Source organism: Cydia strobilella, chromosome 10 (assembly GCF_947568885.1).
Source record: "Cydia strobilella chromosome 10, ilCydStro3.1, whole genome shotgun sequence".
NCBI classification, from domain to species: Eukaryota; Metazoa; Arthropoda; class Insecta; order Lepidoptera; family Tortricidae; genus Cydia; species Cydia strobilella.
Window position 1 is genome coordinate 11,695,849 of NC_086050.1, and position 26,196 is coordinate 11,722,044.

Here is a 26,196-nt window from a genome sequence, read left to right on the forward strand (position 1 = left end):
AGAGAAGTCGGAAACGGACAATGATCATTGATCGTTGATTGCTAGGTTGGTATGATATTGACGTTCCAACCCAACGCCGCGCCGTCGTTGCTGTCTATACCTGCGTAGAAAATGCAAGTTTGACATTCATCGATACCTACCGGCCTAAGAATCCTGAGATCAAGAAAATCTCCAAAATCAGAATTCAGATATCGTTACCGCAAGTTTTTTTGTCGATCATTCAAATAATCTATTTCGTCCCCGTCACGCTAAAGTGGAGTTCCAATAGCTCGCCATAATCAGCTCACTAGCAATCAGCGAAAATTCATGCACGTCCATCTTTTCCTAGATCCTCTCCGGTTGGACCGGTTGCATCTTCAAGGTTTGGCTCTGCTTGGCACTAGTTTCTACGAAAACGACTGTTATTTAAACTAAAAAAAAAGTTAATTTCATACAAATTGTATGGAAAAAGTTTTCCTCGATTTGTGGCTTTTCTAGCCGTTTATTTTTTTGGTCCCGTACAAGCTCTTGATCCTGGATAGGAATGCGATCGATTGGCATAAAAAAAAAGTTTGTCAAAAATTTCCTTTTTCTCGCATCCTGTATGTTTTCTCCAAAATCTGTAAACGCCAATCTTCATTAATTTGTAATCGAGGGAAGGTCTTCTAAGACCGTTTTCGCGTAGCAGCACGGGATCTGGTAGCTGCCCTCACTCACCCATTTAGAAATTCCACCCTGTACACTTTAGATTTTATCCTTACCAAAAAAATTCCGATTTCGTCACTGACTCACTCATTCACTCACTCATTGATGATCATCAAAAACTTAAATTTTATAGAACCTGGGGGTGAAAAAGGGGGTGGAATTTTGTATGGGGAATCAATAACAGCTGAACCGATTTAGTTGAAATTTGGTATGTAGATAGTTTTTGTTATGGGGAAGGATATAGAATAGTTTTCAACCCCAAAATCACCCCGTAAGGGTGAAAAGCGGGTGGAAAAGGGCGTAAAAGGGGAAAGGGGGTTGAAGTTTGTATGGGGAGTTAGTAAAAAGCAGATTGTATAAAAGATGCCCCCAGATACGTATTTCAGGATTTTTAATAACAAATTACCCCCCACCCCTTAAATTAGGAGATGAAAGATTGTCATAAGCAACTTTCAAAGTCTCGAAGTGAAATCCCTTTCCTTTACTTTCCAGCCATCAAATTAATTATGTTATTTTGGTTCGAGCCGAGATAGATTCGAACCCACGACCTCCGGATTGGGAGCACCGGCTGCACGTGTTAGCCTGTTTTAGGCTCTCGGCTATGATTAAGTGATGCTCACTCTAATTAGTCAAATCTCATGGACGACGTAATGTATGTAATGTATAATGCAGGGCCACAGAATAAGTAATTAAGTAATAGTATTATGCACGGCCATATACAGTCAGGAACAAAAGTAGCGGATCTGACTACGCATTAAAGTATCTACCATCCTCTAAAATCTAAATCATAAATCATTTATTGCGAATGCCAACCATGCCGGTACATATAGGTAGTTGTTATAATTAAATTATAGAAACACATGGCACCCTAAATTGCAAATATTCTTATTTATTACTGTAATACACCCGTAGTATAAAGTTTATTAAAGTAATACACCCGTTTTAGGGCATTGCTTATAGATAAGTAGATACATAGTATGAAATATGGTTTTACCTCGACAAAAACAGATATGTCTCTTCTATAAGTAGATCAATTAGAACATGGCTTATATAGTTTTAAACACGAACTGTATTAGAGATATATCTCTATTTGGAAATAGTTATTTTCACATCACCAATTCGAAAAAGGGGTTTTTCTTCCCTGCTAGGAGGGATCAAAGTGGCACTTTTCTTCCCTGCTAGGAGGGATCAAAGTAACACTTTTCTGTTCTAGGACACTATTAAAAAAAATTGCACATTATTTTTTAGCTTAAATAATATTTTTAAACATCATAATTACCTCATAGGTGATGTGAAAAGCAGTATGTGTCACATGGTAGCAAAATTATTTCCATCTTGGGCGTAACACACTTGAATCCCTCACTACGCTCAGGATTCTACTTTAGAATCCCTCGTTACTCTCGGGATTCTATTATAGAATCCTTCGCTTCGTTTAGGATTCAATGTACGCCCTCGCCGTAAATATGTCATTTTGCTCCCTTGTAACACAATCTACTATTGTTAAACAAGGGTGCAAAGTTGTATTTTACCCGCGAGTGTGGAATTGAAACACGAGCAAGCGAAAGGATTCTATAGTTGAACCACGAGCGAAGCGAGTGGTTCTAAAATAGAATCCTGAGCGTACGAGTGTTTCAACACACGAGAAGTAAAATACATTTGCACCCGTGTGTAACACAAAACTTTTCCCCTCACTATAGCGAGGAAAGTGCAACATCCACAGCCATTAGATCATCTTCATCACTGGAATCACTAATTTTTTTACGATATTATAACAGAAAACACTAGAAATTCTCATTTTTACGTGAGTCGGTGAGAAGAACAGTAAAAATTTTGTTGACAATGTTGACATTTCTGTTCTGACGTATGAAATTTCAACGATGCGTTTTGAAATTGCATCGACTCAACTTGTGCGTTCAGAATTATATTTAACATCATTATAAAAAATCTAACGTTTCTTATGGAATTTTAAGGTTTATGACTTAAAATTATTAAATAAAGCTACAATTGGTATTTTTATTAGATTCTCAAACCATTTATTTAATGATAATTAATATCGAACGAACCATTATTTTGAGCGTTTTACGTTTTGTTATCTGTCAAGCTACTTAAACACGCTCCATCCAAGGTCAAATTACTTTCCCCACTAGTGGATAAAATGCGTTTTTCCCCGCTTGTTTTAAAGGATAAAAGACGGCTTTCCGAGCTAGTGAGGGGAAAAGTACTTATTTACTTCAGGGGTCAGATATTTTTGGCGCATTGTTTCATCTGTTACTATACTTACTATTGATGCTAACTATATTACATGCACGGATACAATCTCACGTTAGATTTATTTTTGCGATTACCGAATACAAGCCTCATATTGATAAAGTCTCATTAACCCATCGACTAAATAAAGACAGCTGTAATACACCCAACACCCAAGAGCCTCGCACTGTTAAATTGCGGTATAGGCAATTAAACGAGAGGGCAATGACCCTCTTTTAGTTAGATACTTTACCTATTATTAATAAATCCTGTATTGCAATCTGAATTATCGTGTCTTATCCAGAAGCTAGGAGGCATTTATTCGAGCATTCAAAGAATATTATTTAATATATATTATTTGTTATAAAAATCATTTAAAGAATAAGTCCATTTTAAACTGCGAATTAAGTGTAATCCGAAAATAGATACGATAATTTTATTTTATAGTATAGATGATATAAGCATTTAATTGATGTTTTGGCACACTTTTTTCTCTCTTAGTCTCTCGCGCGACAGTTTTAGAGAGCCCCGGTCTCCATTTAGGTGTGTTAGTAGGATGACTCACGACAGTTTAAATTCGATGATAGCAGAAGTCTAATACAAATTCGTCCTTCGAATTTGACAGCTAACGTAGATGGCACTACTGTACGCAACTCGGGTTGTTAAAAGTTGACGTCACAATTCAGTTACCGGTAGGCTCAGGTATAACTATAGTGCTTAAGTACAACTATGGTCCAGTTTTTAACGTTGATTCTTGACGAGCCTTTATGATTTGTACTCGTTACATTTATTTTGGAGCTTAGATACACTAATGCTCTTTCTATATTATATGTATATGCGTTTATTATTTTACATTAATTAATAGCGATTGAATTGAATTTACCTAATTCATTTTTTTTTTCATTTCAGGTTCAACATAGAACTACTTCGAAGTTAGATAAGTGTTATGCACACTTTCTATGAGAATTTGATACCAAAGAAATTGCCAAAACATATTTAATTTATAATTCGATATAAATCTGGAATCAAAATGCCAGAGATAGGACCAATAATGCGGGCATTAGAGCTGCAGCGATTACTGGAAGACAAAGTGACTGAGTGGCGGGAGAGGTCAACGAGGGTCGCCGGGACGAGCGTAGCCGAGTCTTATCAACAACCGCTCAACTTCAAGCGACACACAAACAGACGCAAAAACAGCGCTGAAATAAACAGAATTATCGCAAAGTACTCGAAGCCCAACAAGCGGACAGTCGAACCGATCGTTGCACCGATAAATAATGTCCAACCGCCGCAACGCCCTGCCAGACAGAAAAAGATTCAATCCAATTTAAAATTATCCAAGAGCGAAGATAACCTCGTTCAAGCGACGATTATGGATCACCCCGACCCCTCAGCCGAATCTAAGTCGCGATTTAACTTCAGCAAATACAACGCCAGAAGCTGCGAAGACGTCACTGCGTTTGTTGACATCGAACGCAACAGAAAAAGCAGACATTTTGAAGAAAACAGCATTCTCAACGCGAAAGTCGTTACTCCAGAAGTGCCTATACGAATAAAAAGATTACAAAGTATCAGTGAGGATGGATTAGGCATATCTTCATCTAATCTTAAGGACAGTGGTGTAGAAGTCAGGACATCGAATTTTGCTACTTCGACTCCTATTTATAGGAGAAGGGCAGTGAGTGAAAATGTAGCCGGTTTCGAGAAGTGTTCCAAAAATTCTAGTTGTGATAGTGCGTTAAGGAAAGGCAGTCCGGAACCGGATATTCTGAGTGAGAGTCCCAGTGAGGTGTCAGTCGGGACATTGGGTTCTAAAAAGACTTTGAAGAATCGGTGGAAGCTGCTAAAGCCTCCTTTTCGTAAAGGGACGTTGGATTGTTTGATACGTTGGCGAGGAAAAAAACATCGAGCCCAGGAACAGACGTGAGTCATCATTTATTTTAGATCGTGACGGTCTGCGTCTGCAATTTTTTTAGTGGTATTGCTCCCGTTTTAAACTTTAACCACAAGCTAAATGTTCGGCGAAATGGAGATTTCCACACGGAAGCTTCCTTTCATAAACATTGAATCTGTATCTCGGTGATATTTAAAGCTGAATTATGTACATACCTAGAACATATTCAATTCAATGATTTACATATTACCTACTTAATCAGTACAAACTTAGTAAGTTCTTAGATTGACAACATCTCGATCATTAATATTTTATCAGTAAGAGGCTACTTAATATTGCTGATAACTGGATCACATATCGTAATGTGCGTGAACGTGATACGTTGATATTTAAGTACCTATTCAAGGATCTAATTTCTTATGTTTAATAGTGATTCTTAAGAAAATTAACAAGCGTCTGCGGTCTGCCCACGACATTGCCCTCGTAGAAGTCGCTACACTGCCACTGCTAGTTACCTATTCTACCCTGCTGTTAGGGGATGATACACTGATAAAAAGTTAATGCGTAATACTAGTTAGTTAGTTAGTTACCCTAACAACCATTTTCGGTCGCCGTTACGACACGGTGTAGACACATCTTGCGTCGACACCGTCTTTTCCGGTCACAAAACGGTCGCAGTGTGGTCGCCGTTACGTCGCCGTTACCGAAATGGGGAAGGCTCGACACAGACACATTTCAGTCACAAAGTGTCGTCGCCGTGTGCACACATTGTTACCAGTTTGCGACTAGTTATCCCAAAATCATTCGTTCATTTTGTTCGTTTCAAATGGGAACTGTCAGATGGAAATATACTTAAATAAAAATAAACAAGTGACAAACGCCATCGCTAAGAAGGATTTACAAGACGTAAGTATTTATTGTTTGCATTTATATTACATTATGGCTTTAAATACTATGGGAAATTAAACTGCTCGAGTGATTTGATTAACTAGGTGTAATTTTATCAACGCGCCACCTCATTATTTTAGTTTAGCCAGAAATGAAATTATTTACTTCTCAGTGCATGTGTTCATAACTACATTATTTGATGCAATTTTAGTGCTCCGATGCATATACTATACCTAAATAATAAAAATAACGCTTTACATATTACTAAACTTGGTACTTATGATGTAAAAATATGGTTTAAGGCTGAGAAAAATTCCAGTCACAAAGTAGTCGCAATGTTACGACTCTGTGTAGACTCTGTGTAGACACTGTGTAGACATATGTCAAAAGTAGTAACAAAGTTACTGGATTTGCAAAATGGCTCCTTGTACTCATTTGTTTTCAGATCAGTGTTGCCAGATCGTACCTCTTATTTACGTACTTTTTGAATAGCATATGTACTTAAAACGTACCCCGCCCAAAACCGTACTAAAATCGTACTTTTTGGCTAAACCGCACATTTTAGTACGATTTTACGTACTTTTCGTATGAGCGGTTCAAAAATATGCTATAATGGCGTAGAAATAATAGTGACAGACCAAAAAAGTACGATTTATTTGCGTAAAAATTTGTGACTTTGTTTTGGTATTTCTGTGCCTTACTATTTTGCATACTGTTCCTTTTGCCCTGAGAAAAACAAACTAAACATAGTTTTTTGCCCAACGTGACCGCAAGTTATCTTTATTTTCAGATCTAACCAATTGCTACAGAATACAAATGACAAAGAAAAGAAGCAAGAAGGAAATAAAACAAACAAAAATACAAATGATTCCTCGACGCAATCGGGTTATTCTTAAATTGTGTCCATTTTTTGTTTTTGTCATAAAAGTTTTTATAAGAGTTTTGAATGATTCACGGCTAGTTTCACTACCTATATAGACCGTGATTACCTTTTGTATTGTTTTTGAGCTCCCGATATTTCGACGCAGTTACATGCATCTTATTCACGGGTGACTGAAGATAGCGGGTGGGTGCAAAGTTGTGTAGACTGCGCTCTGTCTACCCTCATTATATCATATCGGGGATATTGGGAGCTCAAAAACAATACAAAAGGTAATTACGCTCTTCTTTTTTTCATACAAAACATGGTACTATATTGGTGATTCTTGAATTGTGTCCAGAAGTTTTTTTGGCATAAAAGTTTATTTTTCACATATTGTTACATATAAAGTACATACAAAAAGTGAGCGTTCCGTGACATTTCTTGCATTTTTTTAAATATGTTTTCTTTATCTATGAGGATCTCACTAGAATACCTAATATAATTAAGTCGTTAATTTTTAATTATCCTGTATAATGATCTCAGCAATTCGTTTTAGTAGTTTAAGTTTTAAATAAGTATTAAATAAGTACAAACGTATGGTTGTGATATAATATATAGACTGCGAGCCACGAACCGATTTTAATGACCAATAGCCTCCCGGGCGAAAACCCGTAAAGTGGAATACCTAATATAATTAAGTCGTCAATTTTTAATTATTATTTATAATGATCTCAGCAAGTCGTTTTAGTTTAGTAAGAGCCTGTTATCGATTTTAGTCGCAAAAATGTAAAATTGTTAGATTAAGTCGCAGAAATTGTACACCTTTTGATACGTACTTAATAGAAATAACAAGTACTGGTTTCTATTAGCACGTCTTCTCATCTTGCAGTTTTACAGATCAATTTTTTGAAAACAGACTCTAAATTAGTAATGTTTTTTTTTTCAGATGGACGTTTAGCGCGCGTAATGCACTGATTTTGTCGCTCATATTTATTTGTAAACTTCGTAAAGTTTGGACTGCTAAAAATAGTAATTTTGTATTACACATATCCTGTACTCTACCATTTACAGACAATTTTTTTATTATTATGACTGAAGTAGTGTAAGTTAGACGAAATCAATTTCTAGTATATTGTTCTTGAAATCATTTTAGATCATTTAAAGCTTTTTTTTTCATACAAAACATGGTACTATATTGGTGATTCTTAAATTGTGTCCGGAAGTTATTTTTTATAAAAGTTTTTATTTTTCACACATTGTTACATATAAAGTACATACAAAAAGTGAGCGTTCCGTGACATTTCTTGCATTTTTTTAAATATGTTTTCTTTATCTATGAGGATCTCACTAGAATACCTAATATAATTAAGTCGTTAATTTTTAATTATCCTGTATAATGATCTCAGCAATTCGTTTTAGTAGTTTAAGTTTTAAATAAGTATTAAATAAGTACAAAACGTATGGTTGTGATATAATATATAGGTATAGACTGCGAGCCACGAACCGATTTTAATGACCAATAGCCTCCCGGGCGAAAACTCGTAAAGTGGAAAACCCTGGTTTTTTTCTTGTTATTTTATAATAGTTTAGTATGGTCAACCACTGAACAAATATTAAACTTTAAAATATTTTGAGCCTTGCCAAGATAAGGGTTAAAAAAAGTATGCTTAGAGAATGTTAATAATTAATGTTTATTTATCGAAGCGTTGATAATATTGGAAAGAATACCATTTCGGTATTGCAATCCATAGCAAAAACTTTGCATTTAATGTCGTCTAAATTATATTCTCTCAATTCTTCATTTTCATAAATGAGCGCTGTGGCATATATGTTTATGTTTGATGATTTAAATGGCAACTCAAAAAAAATATATTTGTTTTTTATATTCCCGCCGAAGACTTTTATTTTTCCTTCTACACAAGTAGCGTATTGCATTTCTATTAAATTTTTGTCAGTAGTTAGAAACCACTTGTCCTTATTGTTTTTAAGCTTAGAATAAATTTAAAAGTGGAAAAATTACTGCCTTGGGTGAGACTTGAACTCACGGCCTCTGGATGCCTCGGCAGAGCGCTGGAGTATCTATTGTAGCAATTTTGGGAATAAATAAAAAATATAAATGCCACAAGATATATATATTGATGACAAGCCACGGAAATCAACCTTATTAAATAAAATGCCACGGAAATCAATTTTATAAAAATGCCACGGAAATCAATCTTATTAAATAAAAAATGGCTAAAGCCTACTGGTACCAGTGGGGATCAGCCAGGAGTGAAGGCTGCGAGTAATAAATATTTAACAGTGGTTTAAATTATAAAAGATATAAAAAGGAAGACGTTGAGTAGATTGCCTAAAATTGGTAGGTAGGAAATAGGTACTTCCCTTGAGAGAGGAGAGTGAGCTGCTTGGAGAAACAGGCCCAGGCCTATACCGGTTCCGGTCAGGCGGATGTCGGAGCCGCAACCAGGGATCTATGCCGGACACTGTGGTATGGCGTGCGCCGTGATCCGTGTCCAGAAAAAGTAGGAGCAATATGTTCTCCAAATAAAATGAAAAACTGCGGACGAAGAGAAGGGCCACGCTATAATAAAGTGATGAAATGAAAACCAATAAAATAATAAAATAGAATATGGAACGGACTTACCCGCGACAAAAAGCGGTTCTCCTTATTTCTAAAGGGTCGGCTATTCACGTTAAAAAAACTTCCGTGATCCTGGATAAACCCGGTACTTGTTATAGATGGGCAGAAATGGCAGAATTACTTTTATTTTGTGAAAAGATCAATTACTTTTTCACCATCACATCCAATTCCTTCTCACATTGACAGTTTTCACACCTTCATCTTTTTTTCATTCTTTTGGCAGTTGTCAAAGCAAATCAAAGAACTCACTTGTAAAGAAAAAAAAGGTTTCTCCTAAAGCGTTATGCTGCACTATCCAGAGGCCGTGAGTTCAAGTCTCACCCAAGGCAGTAATTTTTCCACTTTTAAATTTATTCTAAGCTTAATAGCATCGATCGTAGATGTTCCTGCTTGTTAAAAATTAACTTATTATTTTTAGATATCGAGTATTTTTTACTAATTCTGACTGTCTTAAAAACTTTTTCACCAGTTTCCAGTAAAATTTCGTTTTTGAGGGCGGGATCTGATTTGTTGCAAGTAGTCTCTATATTCAATTTCGACAGTTCTTGTATGCGATTCGCTACTTGCGCCAATGGTTGGTTCCCTTTTCGTAACAGGTTTTTAATACTGTAAAGCATACCTTCAAAAGGATAGGCGCTAAGAGAAGGTAGAGACCCGAACTTCATAACGTCAATCATTGACAACATGGCATTAAATCTTTTATACTGGACGCTCGATGCCCAAAAGGGACGGTAGTTCGGAAGGGACGACAAAGGGACGGTGCGGCATTAAAAAGGACGGAAAATCGTCCTATTTGGGACGATCTGGCAACACTGCTATTAATGGACAGTTTGACAAACCTTCGTTTCCAATAGGTATTTTATATTGTCATTTGCGGTCACAATGTTTCGAAACATTTCAGTAACCGTTACGACACATTGTGTAGAGATTTGGTCACAAACTGAACGCAAAGTGTACACAATGTGTCGACACCTTGTTACCGAAAAGTGTACACACGGCGACGACACTTAGTTACTGAAACAATTCTGGCCACATTGTGTGCACACGGCGACCACACTAAGTTACCAAAACTGAACACAGTCGCAAAGTGTAGTAACGGTTACGACACCGTTTCGACACATCTGACATTTAGTTACTACTTTGATGATTCTGCGACCGGAATGGTTATATGGGTATGCTGGGCATTTTCCGCAAATCGACATCCAATGCGCCTATTTTGCGTGATGCGTAATACTAATTAGGTACTATAATCTGGTCAAAATCATCATTGACTAGGTATCTACTGAGCTGCTCAGTAGATCTGCTCAGTCTGAGCATAGAGTATAATTATACTTAATATATAGCATTGTGTATAAACAATAAATACCTAGTAGGTATACCTACAAAGATAAAAGAGCATCAGTTAGCAGGATATAGGAAATGAACTATGAACTGTTTGCAATCGATTAGGTAGTCTTTGGTCTACTTTGTTATACCTACTTACTCACATAATGAGTGAAGTTTTAGTAAGTACTTAAAGTAGTTAACTTAGGTACTGATAAGGGAGAAGGGCTACTTATTGGACTTTGGTTTATTTTTACGCGCTCCTTTAAATGTAATTTGGGCCAAAAATAGGCTCGATTTCTTGAAAAATTGCTTTTTGCAGCGTTTGAGATAAACTAAATACATGAGGCGTTCTGTGCCAGTCAACCAACTTCTTAATATCGTTTAAATTTAATAGGCGAAGAGGAAGGATGTGCATAAGGCCTCTATTGGAACGTAAACGTAACCGTTTGGTAACGACACGTAAATTTCCGTTTCATTAACGTTTCTCATGGAACTTTTTTAGATGTCTGAACGTTAAGGGTATGTATTTAGATACGTGTATATCCGGTCGCTGTACACTTTCTGATATCTTGCTGCTAAGATCGACGAGAAAATAAAACAACATACCTATACCTTTCTCTGTCCCTCTCGGCAGAATGTGCTGTCCGGCCGCGTATTTACAAAGGCTATACTGATATGGTTCAGATGCGAACTGAACTAGATTAGCTTTTGTTTGGACAAAACTTAACAAAACCCTAATCTATTATAGTATAGAAATTTACTGAAATCGTATAGACTTTATTAACTAAATTCATACGGATATTGTTACTACAAATGCTAGTCTGTTGCGATCTAAAATTTGAATCATATTTTAGTAACGACTCCGATTGTATTAAATAAATTACCGTTCATGCAAATTACTTAACAATGCCTAAGATTTTTTTTTTAGTTTTAGAATTATTTCAGTTCATAGGTACGAGTACTCCCTTTATTTAGTACCGTTTGGTAACCAAAGTTTCGTAACCAGCTACAGAATGGGAATCAAGATTCCCAGTTAATTTGAAGCCGGTTACGTATTGGGCCAGCGTGTTACCGCTTGGTAACTAAATTTGGTAACTAGCTACAAAACAGGAATTTAAAATTCCTTGTATGTAGCCAGTTACGAATTGGGCCAGAGTGGAATTGTTTGGTAAATAAGTTTTGTAACTGGCTACAAAATGGGAATCCAAAATTACATTAAATCAATAGGTAGATAGGTTAGGTTCGTTAGGTAGCTTCAAATGCCCGAAGGGCAAACCGCCCAGAAATAGGAGCCCCGCGAAGCGGGGCTCCGTCTAGTTACGTTGTGAAGTAAATTTTTTTTAAAGAAACAGTCCGACGAACTCCAGCTAACTAGACGGAGCCCCGCTTCGCGGGGCTCCTATTTCTGGGCGGTTTGCCCTTCGGGCATTTAAAGCTACCTAACGAACCTAACCTACCTACTGATTTAGTATAATTTTGGATTCCCATTTTGTAGACAGTTAGGTACAAAACATTTGCCAACCGTGGCTAGGAATAATCCATTTGAGTAAATAAGTATTATTAAAATTTAGATATCATATTCAAACGATACTGACGTTACTAAACTCGACTAGGTTTTGTCGTGAATAATATTTGAAAATATGTAAGCAAAAAGCTAATCCATTTGAGTGACTACTTTTTACCGAAATGGTATAGATATTGTTAACTAATATGCATAAACAAAAGCTCCCCGATTATAATCTGAGGCGTGACTGAAATAGTTTAGCTTTTGTAAATACGCTGTCCGGCCACCGGATAGATCTAAGAACCCCTTTACTTAAAGCTCTACTTACAACTCGGTAATCTTAAAAAAATCTGAAACACTGATTTATTTATAACTGTTTAATGAAGCCATGCGAACAACACGTTATTGTATTTTTTTTTCGTAAATGAAGATGTACCTAAATTAGTATTTACTGAAAAAAAATTAATTACGTATAGTATATATACATCGAATACTTAGTCATAAAAAGCATTTTGGCGAGAAAATAGGACGGAAAAGTATGAACTCATAGTGATTCATGTTAATAATTAAAATAAATATAAGCCCTTTGCCTCGATTTAATGTCTTTCCTCTGCATACTGGCATAAGGGTTCCGTTCTCGCTATTTAAGACTAAAAAATAAACCCGGTGGGCCGGTGGGTGGGCAAGTCCGAGAGTTCCATATTTGGGATGAATATATATGAAACAATGAGTCTGACTCTGAGGTGGTGCGTTTCATAGGTATTGAAATAATAATGATCTACCTCATCTACCTACCATAATCTGACTTAGGTAAATGTCCATTTAAAATACATATATTATTCTTTGTTACAATTATGCGCAGATTTCATAGCAGGGAACCAAATACGCGCAAAACTGAAATGTTGAAGTTAGTATGAATAACATGCATATGACCTCATCATGTTTCAGGAATTAGATTGCTTGTTGCAGCTTAACCCAAAAACCGTTGAAAATAAAACAAATATACTTATCAACCTTAAGTACATATGAAATAAAACTATGAAAACGGATTATATCATCATCATTTGTACATAATAAATCCCTAGATAGAATTTCATTTAATCAAGTAGGATTTTACAATCTCTTTTGAATCGTGGGAATGGGAAATGGGTTCTATGATTGTCTCGCCACTGACGGCTACGGAACCCTGAAATCCGTTCTGCATCAGCGCCGCTAGCGCCCCCAACTCCATCACATAACATTATATTAGTGACTCATGACTCACTGTTCCGAATGGCTTCCCCTTTGCTCGGACAATGGCTCTTTACATGGCGCTGACGTTCGACGGTTCGCCGGTAGATGGCATTGCCAGTTCTATTTTAATTAATATTGATCGATATTCCATAAAATTGTCAATTATTTTCACTCTTCAGGGGCGGAACTCCTGGACCATTGCCGGTATTTTGAGATTTGGGGTGGTATAATGTTATACTTGTATTTTTAGAAGTTATATGCCGCTTTTTGTTATAATATGATCCATCTATCTATCATCTATGTGTATAACTATATTAGGTACCTATATATGATAATTAAGTCTAATAACAATTGAGGGTAGAAAATCTTATTAACACGTTCAGTGCCAGCGCGAGCTGCGCGCTGCGAGCGTAGCCGATAACATGGGAAAACTCGTATGTAGCGAATAGCGCAGAAAACCCGCTGGCAGTGAATGTGTTAACGGATTTTATAAGTAGAAATCAACGAAGGCCCGAGTTCGGTGGTGGTCTGTAGAAAATTATAATTAGTTTAACGCAAAACAATTACCTGTTTAATGTTTTCGGGTCGTTAAACATAGCAAACAAAAAGTAGTCCTTGACTTGGTCATCAGTATAATGTGCTAAATATGACTGTCTGCTTAACGATACGTCATGCCAAGAAACACGCAAAAACTCGTTCCCCGAAAAATAAGAGCAAACATGACTAAGATGCTATCACATACAAATTTTGTAAATACCTCGTGCTTAGGTATAAGAACATCGTTGCATCTTCATCTTCACATGATTCATTATTATTAATTATTACAGTTTAGAATTATTTTTAGTGCCTTGACCAGTAAGCGGTACGAGTATTTATCGCTTATGGACGTCAGAGGTATTAAGATTTTGACCATCTTGCCCCTCAAAAAATCTAATCCTGGATCAGAAAGACTCAATTTCACTGAAAAATTGGTGGGTTATTCCAAACTGGCCCGTACGTGACGTACGTCTCACACGTCCGATTGTTAGAGTTAGACCTAGAAAAATCTGCAACCATTTTGATAGCACACGCAGTGTAAGTGTTAAATTATTTTAAACGTCAAACTTCTATGAAATTATGACGTATAAATTACACATTGGTCTTGTTTTAACTCTACCAATACCTACTTAACTAACAACTCCCCGCATACATCTCAGGGTCATGTCGAGATATTTTGTCACTTAAATAAGAACTCTACGAGCGTCACATATAGTTCTAATTTCAAAAACCCATTTGCACGACTTATCGGGTTTGACCGCCCATCCCTCGAGAGGAAGTTCACACAGAAATTTTTTTTTACAAAGGCCCCTACGACTCGCTTGGTTGGCTCGTTTTCGTTTTTGTAGAAGGTAGTATGTTGCGTTTTATCGCGATGCCTTGATGATAAGCAGCTTGTTTGCTGATGATAGTGACATGCGGGGCTTGTTTACTGTTGTGTAGCCTTGCTTTGTTGCTCTGGGCTAAATTAGCTGGGCACAGATCATGCAAGCTGGGATTTAATTTTACATTTCTACTTTGACATCGCGGTATCAGAGCAGATATCTAACATTGCGTAGGTATAATATGTATGTTGACTAATGTGTGTGTGTTGCAATAGAGATCGCAACAGGCGGGATAATGTACAATAATCTATCTGGAAAGCGTCTCTTCTTTTAGAACTGATTCTTTCCTCGATTTACTTCCACATCTCCTTGAAAGGCGTTGCCTTTTCCAAGAAAAAAATATTATATGTCGTCTGTTGGATCGGATAAGATGCTGCCATCCTTCCTTTTCTCTTTTTAAAGAGAACAGGAAGGATGGCAGCAGCAGGATGATGAAGCAGCAGGATGGAAGTAAAATGATCTATAGCTGATTTTGAAACGCACTACACTATGCACTATTGTGCTGATAATGTGTGTCTAAGACTGGAGTTAGTTTAGTCCGGAGACGAGATATTGCTCGCCTTTCAAGATTATTACTACGAGTAGTACGAGTATTATGGCAGGCTTTTGTCACTGCTCAGACAACATAAATAGCTTCAACTTTTTGTTCTAATGCAGAGTAGGTACGTCTCATAGACTCATAAGTTAGTTAGGATGGATAAAAAAAAAAAACTAGTACTAATAAATATTCTCGCAGGACGTAACTAGGTAAGTAGGTACATAAAGTATGAAATGCATATCAATATTTTTTTGGGTATCCGTAGTAGTCGGGGAGCCCAAGAGGGGATTTTTGGAGTCGATCGAGCGCGTCAGATTAAGATATGGGGGATACCTTGCATCCTGTTGAGTACCTCCACCAAGTATGCGTCCTTGACACCGAGCAGGGACAGCCCGTCAGAATAGTAAAAAAAAAACGCCACCTTGAAATACTCGAGAGATTACTTGTTAAATAGTGCCCATTTCAATAATCTGACAATTTTAGCGATCCGTAAGCGAGTGGCAGGGTCACAAAGTTGCAAAAAAAATCGCGACCTTGACTTACTCGAGCGCGTTCGATTTTTATTTTATGCAAGAATAACTAAATAAAAAAAATCTGCCTGTGTCCCCATATGGCGCTGCGTTGTCATTATTTCAATAATACGCTTTGAACGATATGATTAAACAATGTTAATAACAGGGAAGCATAAGATGCTACATTTGAAGTAACTGAGCTTATTCGTTGTTAACCAACATCTATTTAGAAATCTTCAAACTGTGATATCTCGTGAACCCCTTGGTCGATTTTGATCTACTTAGCGGCATTCTGCGCAGTTTTTTAGGTACAAAATAAATACATACGACAGGAATTTTTAAAATGATCTTGAAAATTATTTTTTAATCGTCAGAATAAGGATACTGCTCTACATTATCGTCAGATTAAGGTTTTACATAACTGGGACATCAATCTGAACCTTTGTGTATAATAATCTGACACGCTCCAGTATTTCAAGATGGCTGTTTTTTTTTGCAACTTTGTGACTCTGCCATTTACTTTCTGCTCGCTGAAATCATCAGATTATTGAAATATGCACATTTGTAGGATCTATTTAACAACCCCTTTGAATATCTGACGCGCTCGAGTAAATTATTTTTTCCAAATTTTCTACCCTTCCGTATGACCACCCTGCCTATGTAAACAGGCAGATTAACATACCCTTGTATCAGAGACATGTTGCGTGACTGACACTAGTTACCAATATCTGACGCGCTCGAGTAATAAACTACACAATCATGGTGGTTTTTTTACACCATCATTAGTTAGATTTAGGTAAACAACAGGCGTGTTTTTCGCTAGAGCAAATAAACAATTAAGCGGTAAATATGTCATCTAACATCTAATTGCCTTGCTGATTGATGGGTTTTAATAATTTCCGACGAACCCTAGAACTCGAGTAAAACTCACGCAAACAATACTGATTACTTGAGTGCCGCCGTCAGTCTGTAACCTTCGGCGCTATGTGAAGCCTGAAAATTCGCATGGATCCGTTAAAAGCTCTGAGATTTTAAAAAAAGTCCCCACTATAAAGTTTGTGATTGGATCATCACAGTATTCAAAGGAAACCCCAATATAAAATATTGACGAGGTTTGGTTCATCGAATAATATTTTTGTGGTCCGGTAAATTTGAATATTTTGTTCACTGGAAAACTTAATACGTATTATAATATTTGATTCATGTTCAATCGTTATAGTGAGTACCTAAAGGGAAATATTTAGTGGAGTGGTAATTAATTAAAAATATTTACCTAGTGCAATCACCTGTAAATATGAGTTTAGAAGTGAAATTACATAAGCCGAAGCACGATGATCCCTGGAAGTTTGTGTTCAGAAAATTGCGAGATGCGGATATTGTCAGCAAAAGGAAGTAAGTTATTTTTAAATATTTATTTTTATATGTTGTATTTTGCGTACATGAAAGTTCGGTGTTTTATGAAAAATGTTAGGTAAAATATTTAGCACGCGATGCAGATGTTCCATATCCATCGTTAGAATTTCTAGAGGTGAGGGAAAGACTGGGGCAGGAGAAATACTTGTAGAGAATTCTCATAGTGTTTCTCTTGTCCTGGGCAAAATAAACTATGTTCCTTTAACCCGACATGACCTTAGATTTATAGATATCCCGGCCAGCTCATTACTCATGCAAAGTTTGTTGATCACATACCTACTGTGGTTATATACACCTATCTGCATTTTCTACTGAATGAAAATGATTCGTCTTAAATTTCTCCGTGATGATTATGAGTAATTATCTGTCACCTTCCGTCAGACACAAAGCAAACAAACTATATATACAATTTAATGTGTACCGAGAGTGAATCAACATCGGTTGAGACACTTTTGGGAATAAATAACTCTTATATTTAAAGCTACGGTGGATTTTATTACAACCGTGGTTGTAGCGACCATTCGGCTATAGCGACGTAAAATCCAAGTCCCATGAATTTAAAGCATATTTTAGTTCAAGATTCATGTGGATATAGCGACTTCGGGTGTAGCGCCGAATTCGGGTGTAGCGACGGTTTTTAATGAACAAGTTCTTAGAAATCCCATACACATATTGCGACCGGAGTCGGTCGTTAAAGGACAAACGGCGCGATTCGGGAAATGAAATAGAGATTCACTAGATATGAAATTATTATTACGAGCCTATTGTGTCCCACTGCTGGGCAAAGGCCTCCCCCCTCTTCTTCCACTCCTCCCGGTTTTGAGCTACATCTGGCCAGTCGCTCAAAAAGGAGTCCAAGTTATCCCGCCATCGCCGACGAGGTCTGCCGGATCCCCGGTTTGACTCATGGGGCACCCACTCTGTGGTTATTTTGGCCCACAAGTCATTCGGCATGCGGCAGACATGACCAGCCCAGTCCCACTTTAACTTGTCCGCTTTCCGAGCTACATCTATTATTTGGGTTTTAGAGCGCAGCGTGGTGTTCCGGATGCGATCCCCGAGTTTCACACCTAATATCCTGCGCTCCATACCTCTCTGACAAACCCCGAGTTTGGACTTCTGAGCTTCCGTCAGAGACCAAGTCTGAGCACCGTAGGTGAGGACTGGAAGTATGCACATGTCCATGAGCCTACGTTTGAGTGATAGAGGTAGGTCTCCCTTCATGAGGTGTTTCATGGACCAATAGCTCTTCCAGGCGTTCTCGGTCCGTCTGTCGACCTCTTTTTCTTGTCGCGCCTGGAAAGAGACTATTTGGCCCAAATAAATAGATATGAAATAGTCAAGATAATAATATGTGACGTTCATGCACACGGGCCGCCTGATGTTAAGCAGTCTCCGTAGCCTATGTACACCTGCAACTCCAGAGGAGTTACATGCGCGTTGCCGACCCTAACACTGCACCCTCGTTGAGCTCTCTGGCAACCTTACTCATCGGCAGGAACACAACACTATGAGTAGGGTCTAGTGTTATTTGGCTGCGGCTTTCTGTAAGGTTGAGGTACTTCCCCAGTTGGGCTCTGCTCTAGATCTGGAATGACATCCGCTGTCCTGTACCCTATACCACACAAAGCGAGATGACATTCACAGTGCCCATACTCTCTTTTGGACGTAGTTTAAGGACATGCCTGCACTTATCTATCGTGAATAACGGTATGGTAATGATGAGTTTCGAATAAAGTAAAAATAAGGTACGGCTCACATCACATCTTTAAAATTTCAACTAGGTAGGTACCTATATGTTTCAATTATCAGAATAGTTGTTACGATAGTTATCGCAGTGCCGTTCCTAATTGTCGGAGAGAGATAGTACTCTATTTTAGTCATATGATGGTCGTATATAGTAGGTAGTTTCACTTATGGTGGTAAGTTATGGAACGCCTTGAGTTACCACTGGTAACTCAAGGCGTTCCATGCATGAGCGCCAGGTTTAATACCTACTTAATATTTATGTATATAGAATAAATAAATAAATCAATTGCAGTCTGAAAATAATGTTATGAATTATAAGAATTTATTCGATCATAAAATAACAATAAGAAGAGCAAGAAGATTTATTTTATAGGTGCTCTCAATGCATTTCGTAAAAAATTGTTATAGTAACTTCGGCCATAGAGAAAAGTAGCTAACCATTACTTGAAACTATACGTACTTACTGCAAAAAGTTCGCTACCTCCAAGCCCAAAGGCACGACGTGACTGTGATATTTTAAGTATATTGTATTGTAGAGACCTTGTAGACAGTGCTGGGTAAACAAAAAATAATAGGAAGCAAGCACAATGAACTTAGACTAATATAACCAAATCGTGTCGCACTATTTAGAATATAAAAATTAACTATTTAGACTATAAATTATGGATAGCGTGCAACGATAAAATTATGTTGGTAGAGTGGTAAGATATTTATTTATATTATATGCCATAGCATTAGTTAAAAAATGTTTTATAAAGTAAAAAAAATACCCAACGATTTTGACGACTAGTATAAAATGTGAGGACCTATTAGTACTTAAAATGGTGGTCAAATACAGATTGTAACGCATCTAATTAATTGAACCGCTGCTAATGTTTTTACATGTCTCGCTTTTCTTTACCTAGAGAATAAAAGAATGTAAAAAATCAGACGAGTCCGCGCCTGATTCACACACCATAATCAATAGGTAAACTACATACCTATACCTTTTTAGTCTATTTACAAATTTTTGGTTTAAAATAATTTGGGGAATGCCTCTAAACCTAAAGAAATACAACTACTTTTTCCCACTTTTTCCATTAACGCTGAAGAGGGTATGCCTCCGGAACGTTTACGCTTACAACCAAGCTAACTTAAATGTATTAAAATAAACAACAAACATAACAGACAATTGCCCAATTATAAATTTAAGAAAGTTGTCAAACATGAATTGATTGAAAAATCTTATTATAAAGTACTTGAGAAGAGTTGCAATTAGCATACATATGATGTAGGTTGCACAGCCGCTCATCATCAGGCGGACTGTACCTGGTCTACGCTTGTATCCACTTTCGCGTCGTGGTATAAAAAAAAATCTTTCAGCTTTTTCCTGTTAATCAGTGAAGCAACTGCAAGTTCAATAAACTAAGTCACGTAAACAGCATTGCCATAAAAAGTGTGAAAAAGCCCAAACAAAGCGTCATAGCCTTGAATTGAGTAACTATAGTATCACTAGTACGTCTAGCCAACCTTGACGTTAAAATCTTTACATCATACCAGTAACCACTGAATAAATGAATACTGAATACTGAACCAACCACTCAACCACCATTATTGTGCTGTGAGCAGTGCGCAACTGGCTGAATCACTGACCATTTACTTAAGCGGATCCCATGCCCCAATGACCTTCGATCTGAATCCCTTAGTTTTCTAATGTTTGTTGTAGCTTATCATACTAACAGCAACGGCTTTATAGTATCCCATATTTCCTTCAAAGTTCATTGTTTTCGAGATATTTGGCATCATAGTTGAACAATTTTAGGCCAAAACACTGGTTTTCTGGCCATAACTTTTGTGTTAATTAGTTTAAAATTAAAACAGACTTATTTTTTGAGACGTCAAAGCCGAACCCAAATATGTAGATTTCGTATAACTATGAAAGATCTCTCACAGCAATCGAGATAGGAAAAGGGTTTTTTTTAGACAATGTTTAAAAAAAATCATAAATAAATAAGTACCTATTAATTTATTTCAAAAGTAGACAAAACTGGAGATAAAAAGAATGAAGAACCGATAGCCGTTTGTCTTATAATTCTATATGTAGTGCAAAAGTAGGATACTTACGATTCAAAACATGTCAAAAATCGATGCAAACCTCGGGTAGCCCCTTAAATAAAAAACTGACGGCGCTATAACGATGCCTATTAGTTGCCGAGTTTTACCTTTTCAACCGAAAAAAAAAGAATAGGTTCTCAATTCGTCGTGATCGTTTTTTGTTTTTGCGTATGTTCCTTGATTTAATTACGTACATTTTGCTCCAAAAATGTTTAGAAATTACACGTGTCAAGCGGGTTCAATTTTGGCAGCCCACTGCAGGGTATTATAGTCATACTAGTCATAGGTAGTCAGGCGGGTAATGTTTTATAGTTAGTATTTTCCTCGCGTTGGTGTAGTGAAAAAAGATGTGTTTCACTTAGTTGCAGTTTGTCTTGAAACCCTCGCAACGCTCAAGGTTCCACTTTTCGAACCAGTCGCTACGCTCGTGATTCAATTTTAGAATCTTTCGCTAGCTCGGGTATCAATATTAGCACGAGCGGTTAAACAACAACTTTGCAAACTTGTAAAACAAATAAAATAACTACGAGTATTAATCAATTGGAAATCCCGCATGCATTCAAAGTTCACATGTATGTATCATACAACGTATCCCATCAAAATAAATAACCCAATCTTTAAATTTTATATCATATTACTTTATTAATGTATCTTATGATATTCGGACAAACAATAATTCTGCAGCCTTTTTTTCAACATACAGCTTCCCCTATGTACATGGAATTTATTGCGTCACACACGTCACATAAGCAATCATACAGGTAATTTAGCTATCCTAACGTTTAATTCCTTATAATCATATTTTATTGTAGGCAGAGAAAAACCCCAAACTGTGAATTACCCATGCCAAGCCGCAATTTGCACACAATTGTGCTGTTATCTTTAATCTACGAGTATACCTAAATATTGAAGATTCGTCGTATACAGGACGTTTAAACCAAATGAGTTTAGTAAGGGCAAAATTTAATTTTCCCCTCACTAGCTCGGATAGCCGTCTTTTATCCTTTAAAACAAGCGGGGAAAAACGCATTTTATCCACTAGTGGGGAAAGTAATTTGACCTTGGATGGAGCGTGTTTAAGTAGCTTGACAGATAACAAAACGTAAAACGCTCATAATAATGGTTCGTTCGATATTAATTATCATTAAATAAATGGTTTGAGAATCTAATAAAAAATACCAAATTTAGCTTTATTTAATGATTCTCAAGCTACTTATTTAATGATTACTTGAATGATAACTTAAACACGCTCCATCCAAGGTCAAATTACTTTCCACACTAGTGGATAAAACGCGTTTTTCCCCGCTTGTATTGAAGGATAAACGACAACTTTCCGAGCTAGTGAGGGGAAAATATATTTTACTTCTCGTGTGTTAAAACACTCGGTACGCTCAGGATTCTATTTTAGAACCCTTTCGCTTGCTCGTGTTTCAATTCCACACTCGCGGGTAAAATACAACTTTGCACCCTTGTATAACAAATAACTATTGTTCATTTTCCTAAAAAAAAACAAAAGTATAGTTCCATCCGGAAGAAAGCATAAAACTTGGCGTGCATGTAGCTTATATAGATAAGAATAAATACAAGTGGAAATAACTTGTCAAGTGCTTTTGACTTTTGGGCTTTTGTTTTTAGAAAACCGGATAAGTTTGAGTCGGAGTCGCCCACCGAGGGTTCCGTACGTTTTAGTCTTTGTTGTTATAGCGGCAACAGAAGTACATCATCTTGAAAATTTCAACTGTCTAGCTATCACGGCACATGAGATAACGCCTGGTGACAGACAGACGGACAGGCAGACGGACAGACGGACAGTGGAGTCTTAGTAATAGGGTCCCGCTTTTACCCAAAAACTGGGTTGGGTACGGAACCTTAAAAATGATTAACTACAATAAAAATTTAAATGAACAAAATATTCTGAATTAAATTTTCTACAATAGTTGCGTTTTTTATATACTACGTCGGTGGCAAACAAGAATACGGCCCGCCTGATGGTAAGCAGTATGAACGCCTGCAACCCCAGAGGGGTTACTTGCGCGTTGGTCTCCGCTCCGCACCCTCGTTGAGCTCTGGCAACCTTACTCCCCGGGTGGAGGTATTTCCCCAGTTGGGCTCTGCTCTAGATCCTGCTCTGCTCTGCTCTAGACGCCTCGGAAAGTCTGTTACATTATCTTACTATCCACCTACAGTTGCTAAATCCTTACCCGGAAACAGATTGTCAAGTTTATGCGAGTGGGTTTTTTCTAGTCTTACTTATCGATTTCCTAGGTAGATATATAAAATTATCTAAAATTAAATACTCTCAGAAATCAGTTAGTTCCGTTACTGACAGAAATTTCATCGTAAATACCAGAACACGTAAGGCCAAAAATAAAAGATGTATTAAGTTACCAACTTACCACTAACGGTCATTGTATTTAGGTATGCAGTTATTTTACAAATCAGATATCGAATTGCATACTTAAAAATTTCACGCTCTGAATGTATTATTTGAAACATAAATATAGGTATTCACACGTGTTGCAAATCTTATTCATAATATGGCAAATTTGTTTGTACAAAAGTAGGTAACTGAGCCATGAACGCGACAACAAACCAATAAGTTAATTTTGTCAATTTAAGTCTAATTAATTCTAAATTGCAATAACAAATACTTAAGTAACTATGCGGGATCAATTTTAACAATAACGGACTAGATAACAATGTACCAATTTATTGCCCTTAATATTTGTCACATCATTAGTAAGGGCTCATTAACTCATTGTCATAATATTTGTTAGCGTTGCCCATTAACTAGCCACGCAGAAGTGCCTAATTTACTTCAATACTTTATTACGTTGTGATAAGGTTCACGATAGGTTACCTGTGTCGTTGATGATAGTCAACATTAAGTCCTTTATGGCGTGGGTAAATACGTGAAGTTATGTTCTGAATAGCAATAGCACATGCTTATTTGCGTCGGCGCAGTAGCTCTTTATGAATATGTAAAGGCACACTTAGGTACTGTAACAAAGACTTACCTATAATACACAGTCACACGAATTAACGTAGGTAGGTATGACAGTATTAAATTTCTGATGAACGGTTAGTCATGTATCGTCTCGTTATAAATAAAGAGGTAAATTCGAGTTGTTCTAATGACATCTCGAGACATCGCCTTTGACAAAAGTCGTCACTTCATATTTTTAAAACTCAAGTAAAAGGATATAAAGTATAAACCAAACACAAGGGTAATCTGCCACATGCTTCGTCAAAACACAAAAGTTCTCGATAAACTTTAGAAAGTATGCAGGCATTGCATTTTTAGGGTTCCGTACATAAAGGGTAAAAACGGGACCCTATTACTAAAACTCCGCTGTTCTGTCTGTCTGTCCGTCTGTCACCAGGCTGTATCTCATGAACTGTGATAGCTAGACAGTTGAAATTTTCACAGATGATGTATTTCTGTTGTCGCTATAACAACAAAATACTAAAAACAGAATAAAATAAATATTTAAGTGGGGCTCCCATACAACAAACGTGTTTTCTTTGCCGTTTTTTGCGCAATGGTACGGAACCCTTCGACGCGAGACCGACTCGCACTTGGCCGGTTTTTTCATAAAAATGTTGAGTTGAATAGGTAGGAAATATGTGGCAAATTTGGTGACAATATCAATCACAGGATTAGTGATGTAACCGTTTGTCAAAAACATGTCGAATTGTGCGAATGAATATATATAAGTACCTAGTTAAAAACTGTACCAAATAACGAAGGAAAATTGTTTACATAGTGATAGTTATCAACGCAGTCTTTACATTGTATGCGGATCCGGTACGGTGTGCGAGCGGGACATCGCTATATGGGTGAATAATACTGTCTTGCTCACACAGCGGTGCGGTGTGCGGGTCCGCATCAGTGCGAAATAATGAAGGAATGCATATTTAGGCGTGTTAGCATTTAATGAGCTCGCATTGTCATTAAAAACAAGTGAGTTATTGCATTGCGTGTAGTCGGTGCGCTGGCGTGACCGACGCGAAACGCCCCGCCAGCTCAACAGCCCAGACTTTGGATTACGTCAGTGTTAGTACCAAACGTAGACGCGTAGCTGCCAAACACCAAAACAAACCGGTTTCTATTCTTTTATTCGCACTGTTTTGGCTTGAAAGTGTACCGCAAATTGCAACGCCTACATATCTCTGTTAGCTGCCAGTGTCAGTGACCTTTTATGAAGACGGGCGATCAGTTGAATCAGTATTTAGTTATCTCAAGTCGTGAGACGACGGTTCCGTTTCGGTCAAGATTCATGTGAAGTTAGTGCCGTTTGCGTCATTGCGTGGAAGAATCTAAGACTCGATCTTATTTCAGTGACTCACAGTACCTATCTGCATATAGTTATGGTAACCGTCTAGCAGTGCCGGTAAAGTTTGGTGTTATTATTAGTACACTGTAACTAGTTATTGTTTAGTGCTGTAAAAACTATTTATTCACAATGGATGAAGAATCGATGTGGAAAGGCTTTTATGAGAAATTACAGCAGCAGAAATCAATAGAAGAGCAAGTGCATGAAAGCAAGTAAGTCGTCGCGTCGTGATATAGAATAACAAAAGAGATGCAGTATTATTATTGCGCAAAGTAGATTTCGGCCCATTATTGAGGGTAATCTGTAAAAATGTTAAATGGATGATGGAAAATTAGGTATCTAGGTATTAGGTAGACTCGGATCTATACAGATGTTTAGGTTATGGGATAATTTCAATGACATGATTACCGGCGGCGTCCGTTAAAATAACTCGATTGATTGATGCAACTCTGTCGATTTAACCGCATGTTTACATACCTACCCCCAAAACGTTCTTTTCGCTACTAAGTATCATCTATTCCAGTGATGAAGTGAAGCATCATTAAAACTCGGTTTCTACCGGCTTGTTTAAGATAGTTGAATCCTTTACCTCTTCAAGGATATGTTTGTTTTCGGCATGGGTATCTTTTACTCATCAACATCATAACGGTGCGAAGTTGCGAAGTCGCAATCGTTTAAAAAAACATCTTTAGATATTATTCTAGATCCAAAGAAGCATAATGCGACGGTCGTACTTTTAGTTGGTTACAAGCACAGACCACCCCCACCCCCACCACAGGCGGTTTTCTGTGGTTACAAGACTGTTGGAAGGAACTAATATTCACAATCTGTGGGGTTCTGGTGTTTTTTAACA

At 37.2% G+C, this 26,196-nt stretch overlaps 1 protein-coding gene across 6 annotated transcripts in view; it reads left to right on the forward strand.

Annotated features, from left to right (window-relative positions):
- Positions 1-3,882: 3,882 nt before the first annotated feature.
- Positions 3,883-26,196, forward strand: part of LOC134744997 (protein unc-13 homolog 4B) — a 60,419-nt gene continuing 38,105 nt past the window's right edge. For 3 of the 6 annotated variants that reach the window (XM_063678954.1, XM_063678956.1, XM_063678957.1), the window contains exon 1: positions 3,883-4,854. In XM_063678954.1, the coding sequence (XP_063535024.1) occupies positions 3,962-4,854 (893 nt within the window). In that variant the 5' untranslated portion in view covers positions 3,883-3,961. Of the gene's footprint in view, positions 4,855-16,997; positions 17,143-25,054; positions 25,556-26,196 lie in introns of those variants that run through there. The other 3 variants (XM_063678958.1, XM_063678959.1, XM_063678960.1) reach the window with 3 other exon arrangements.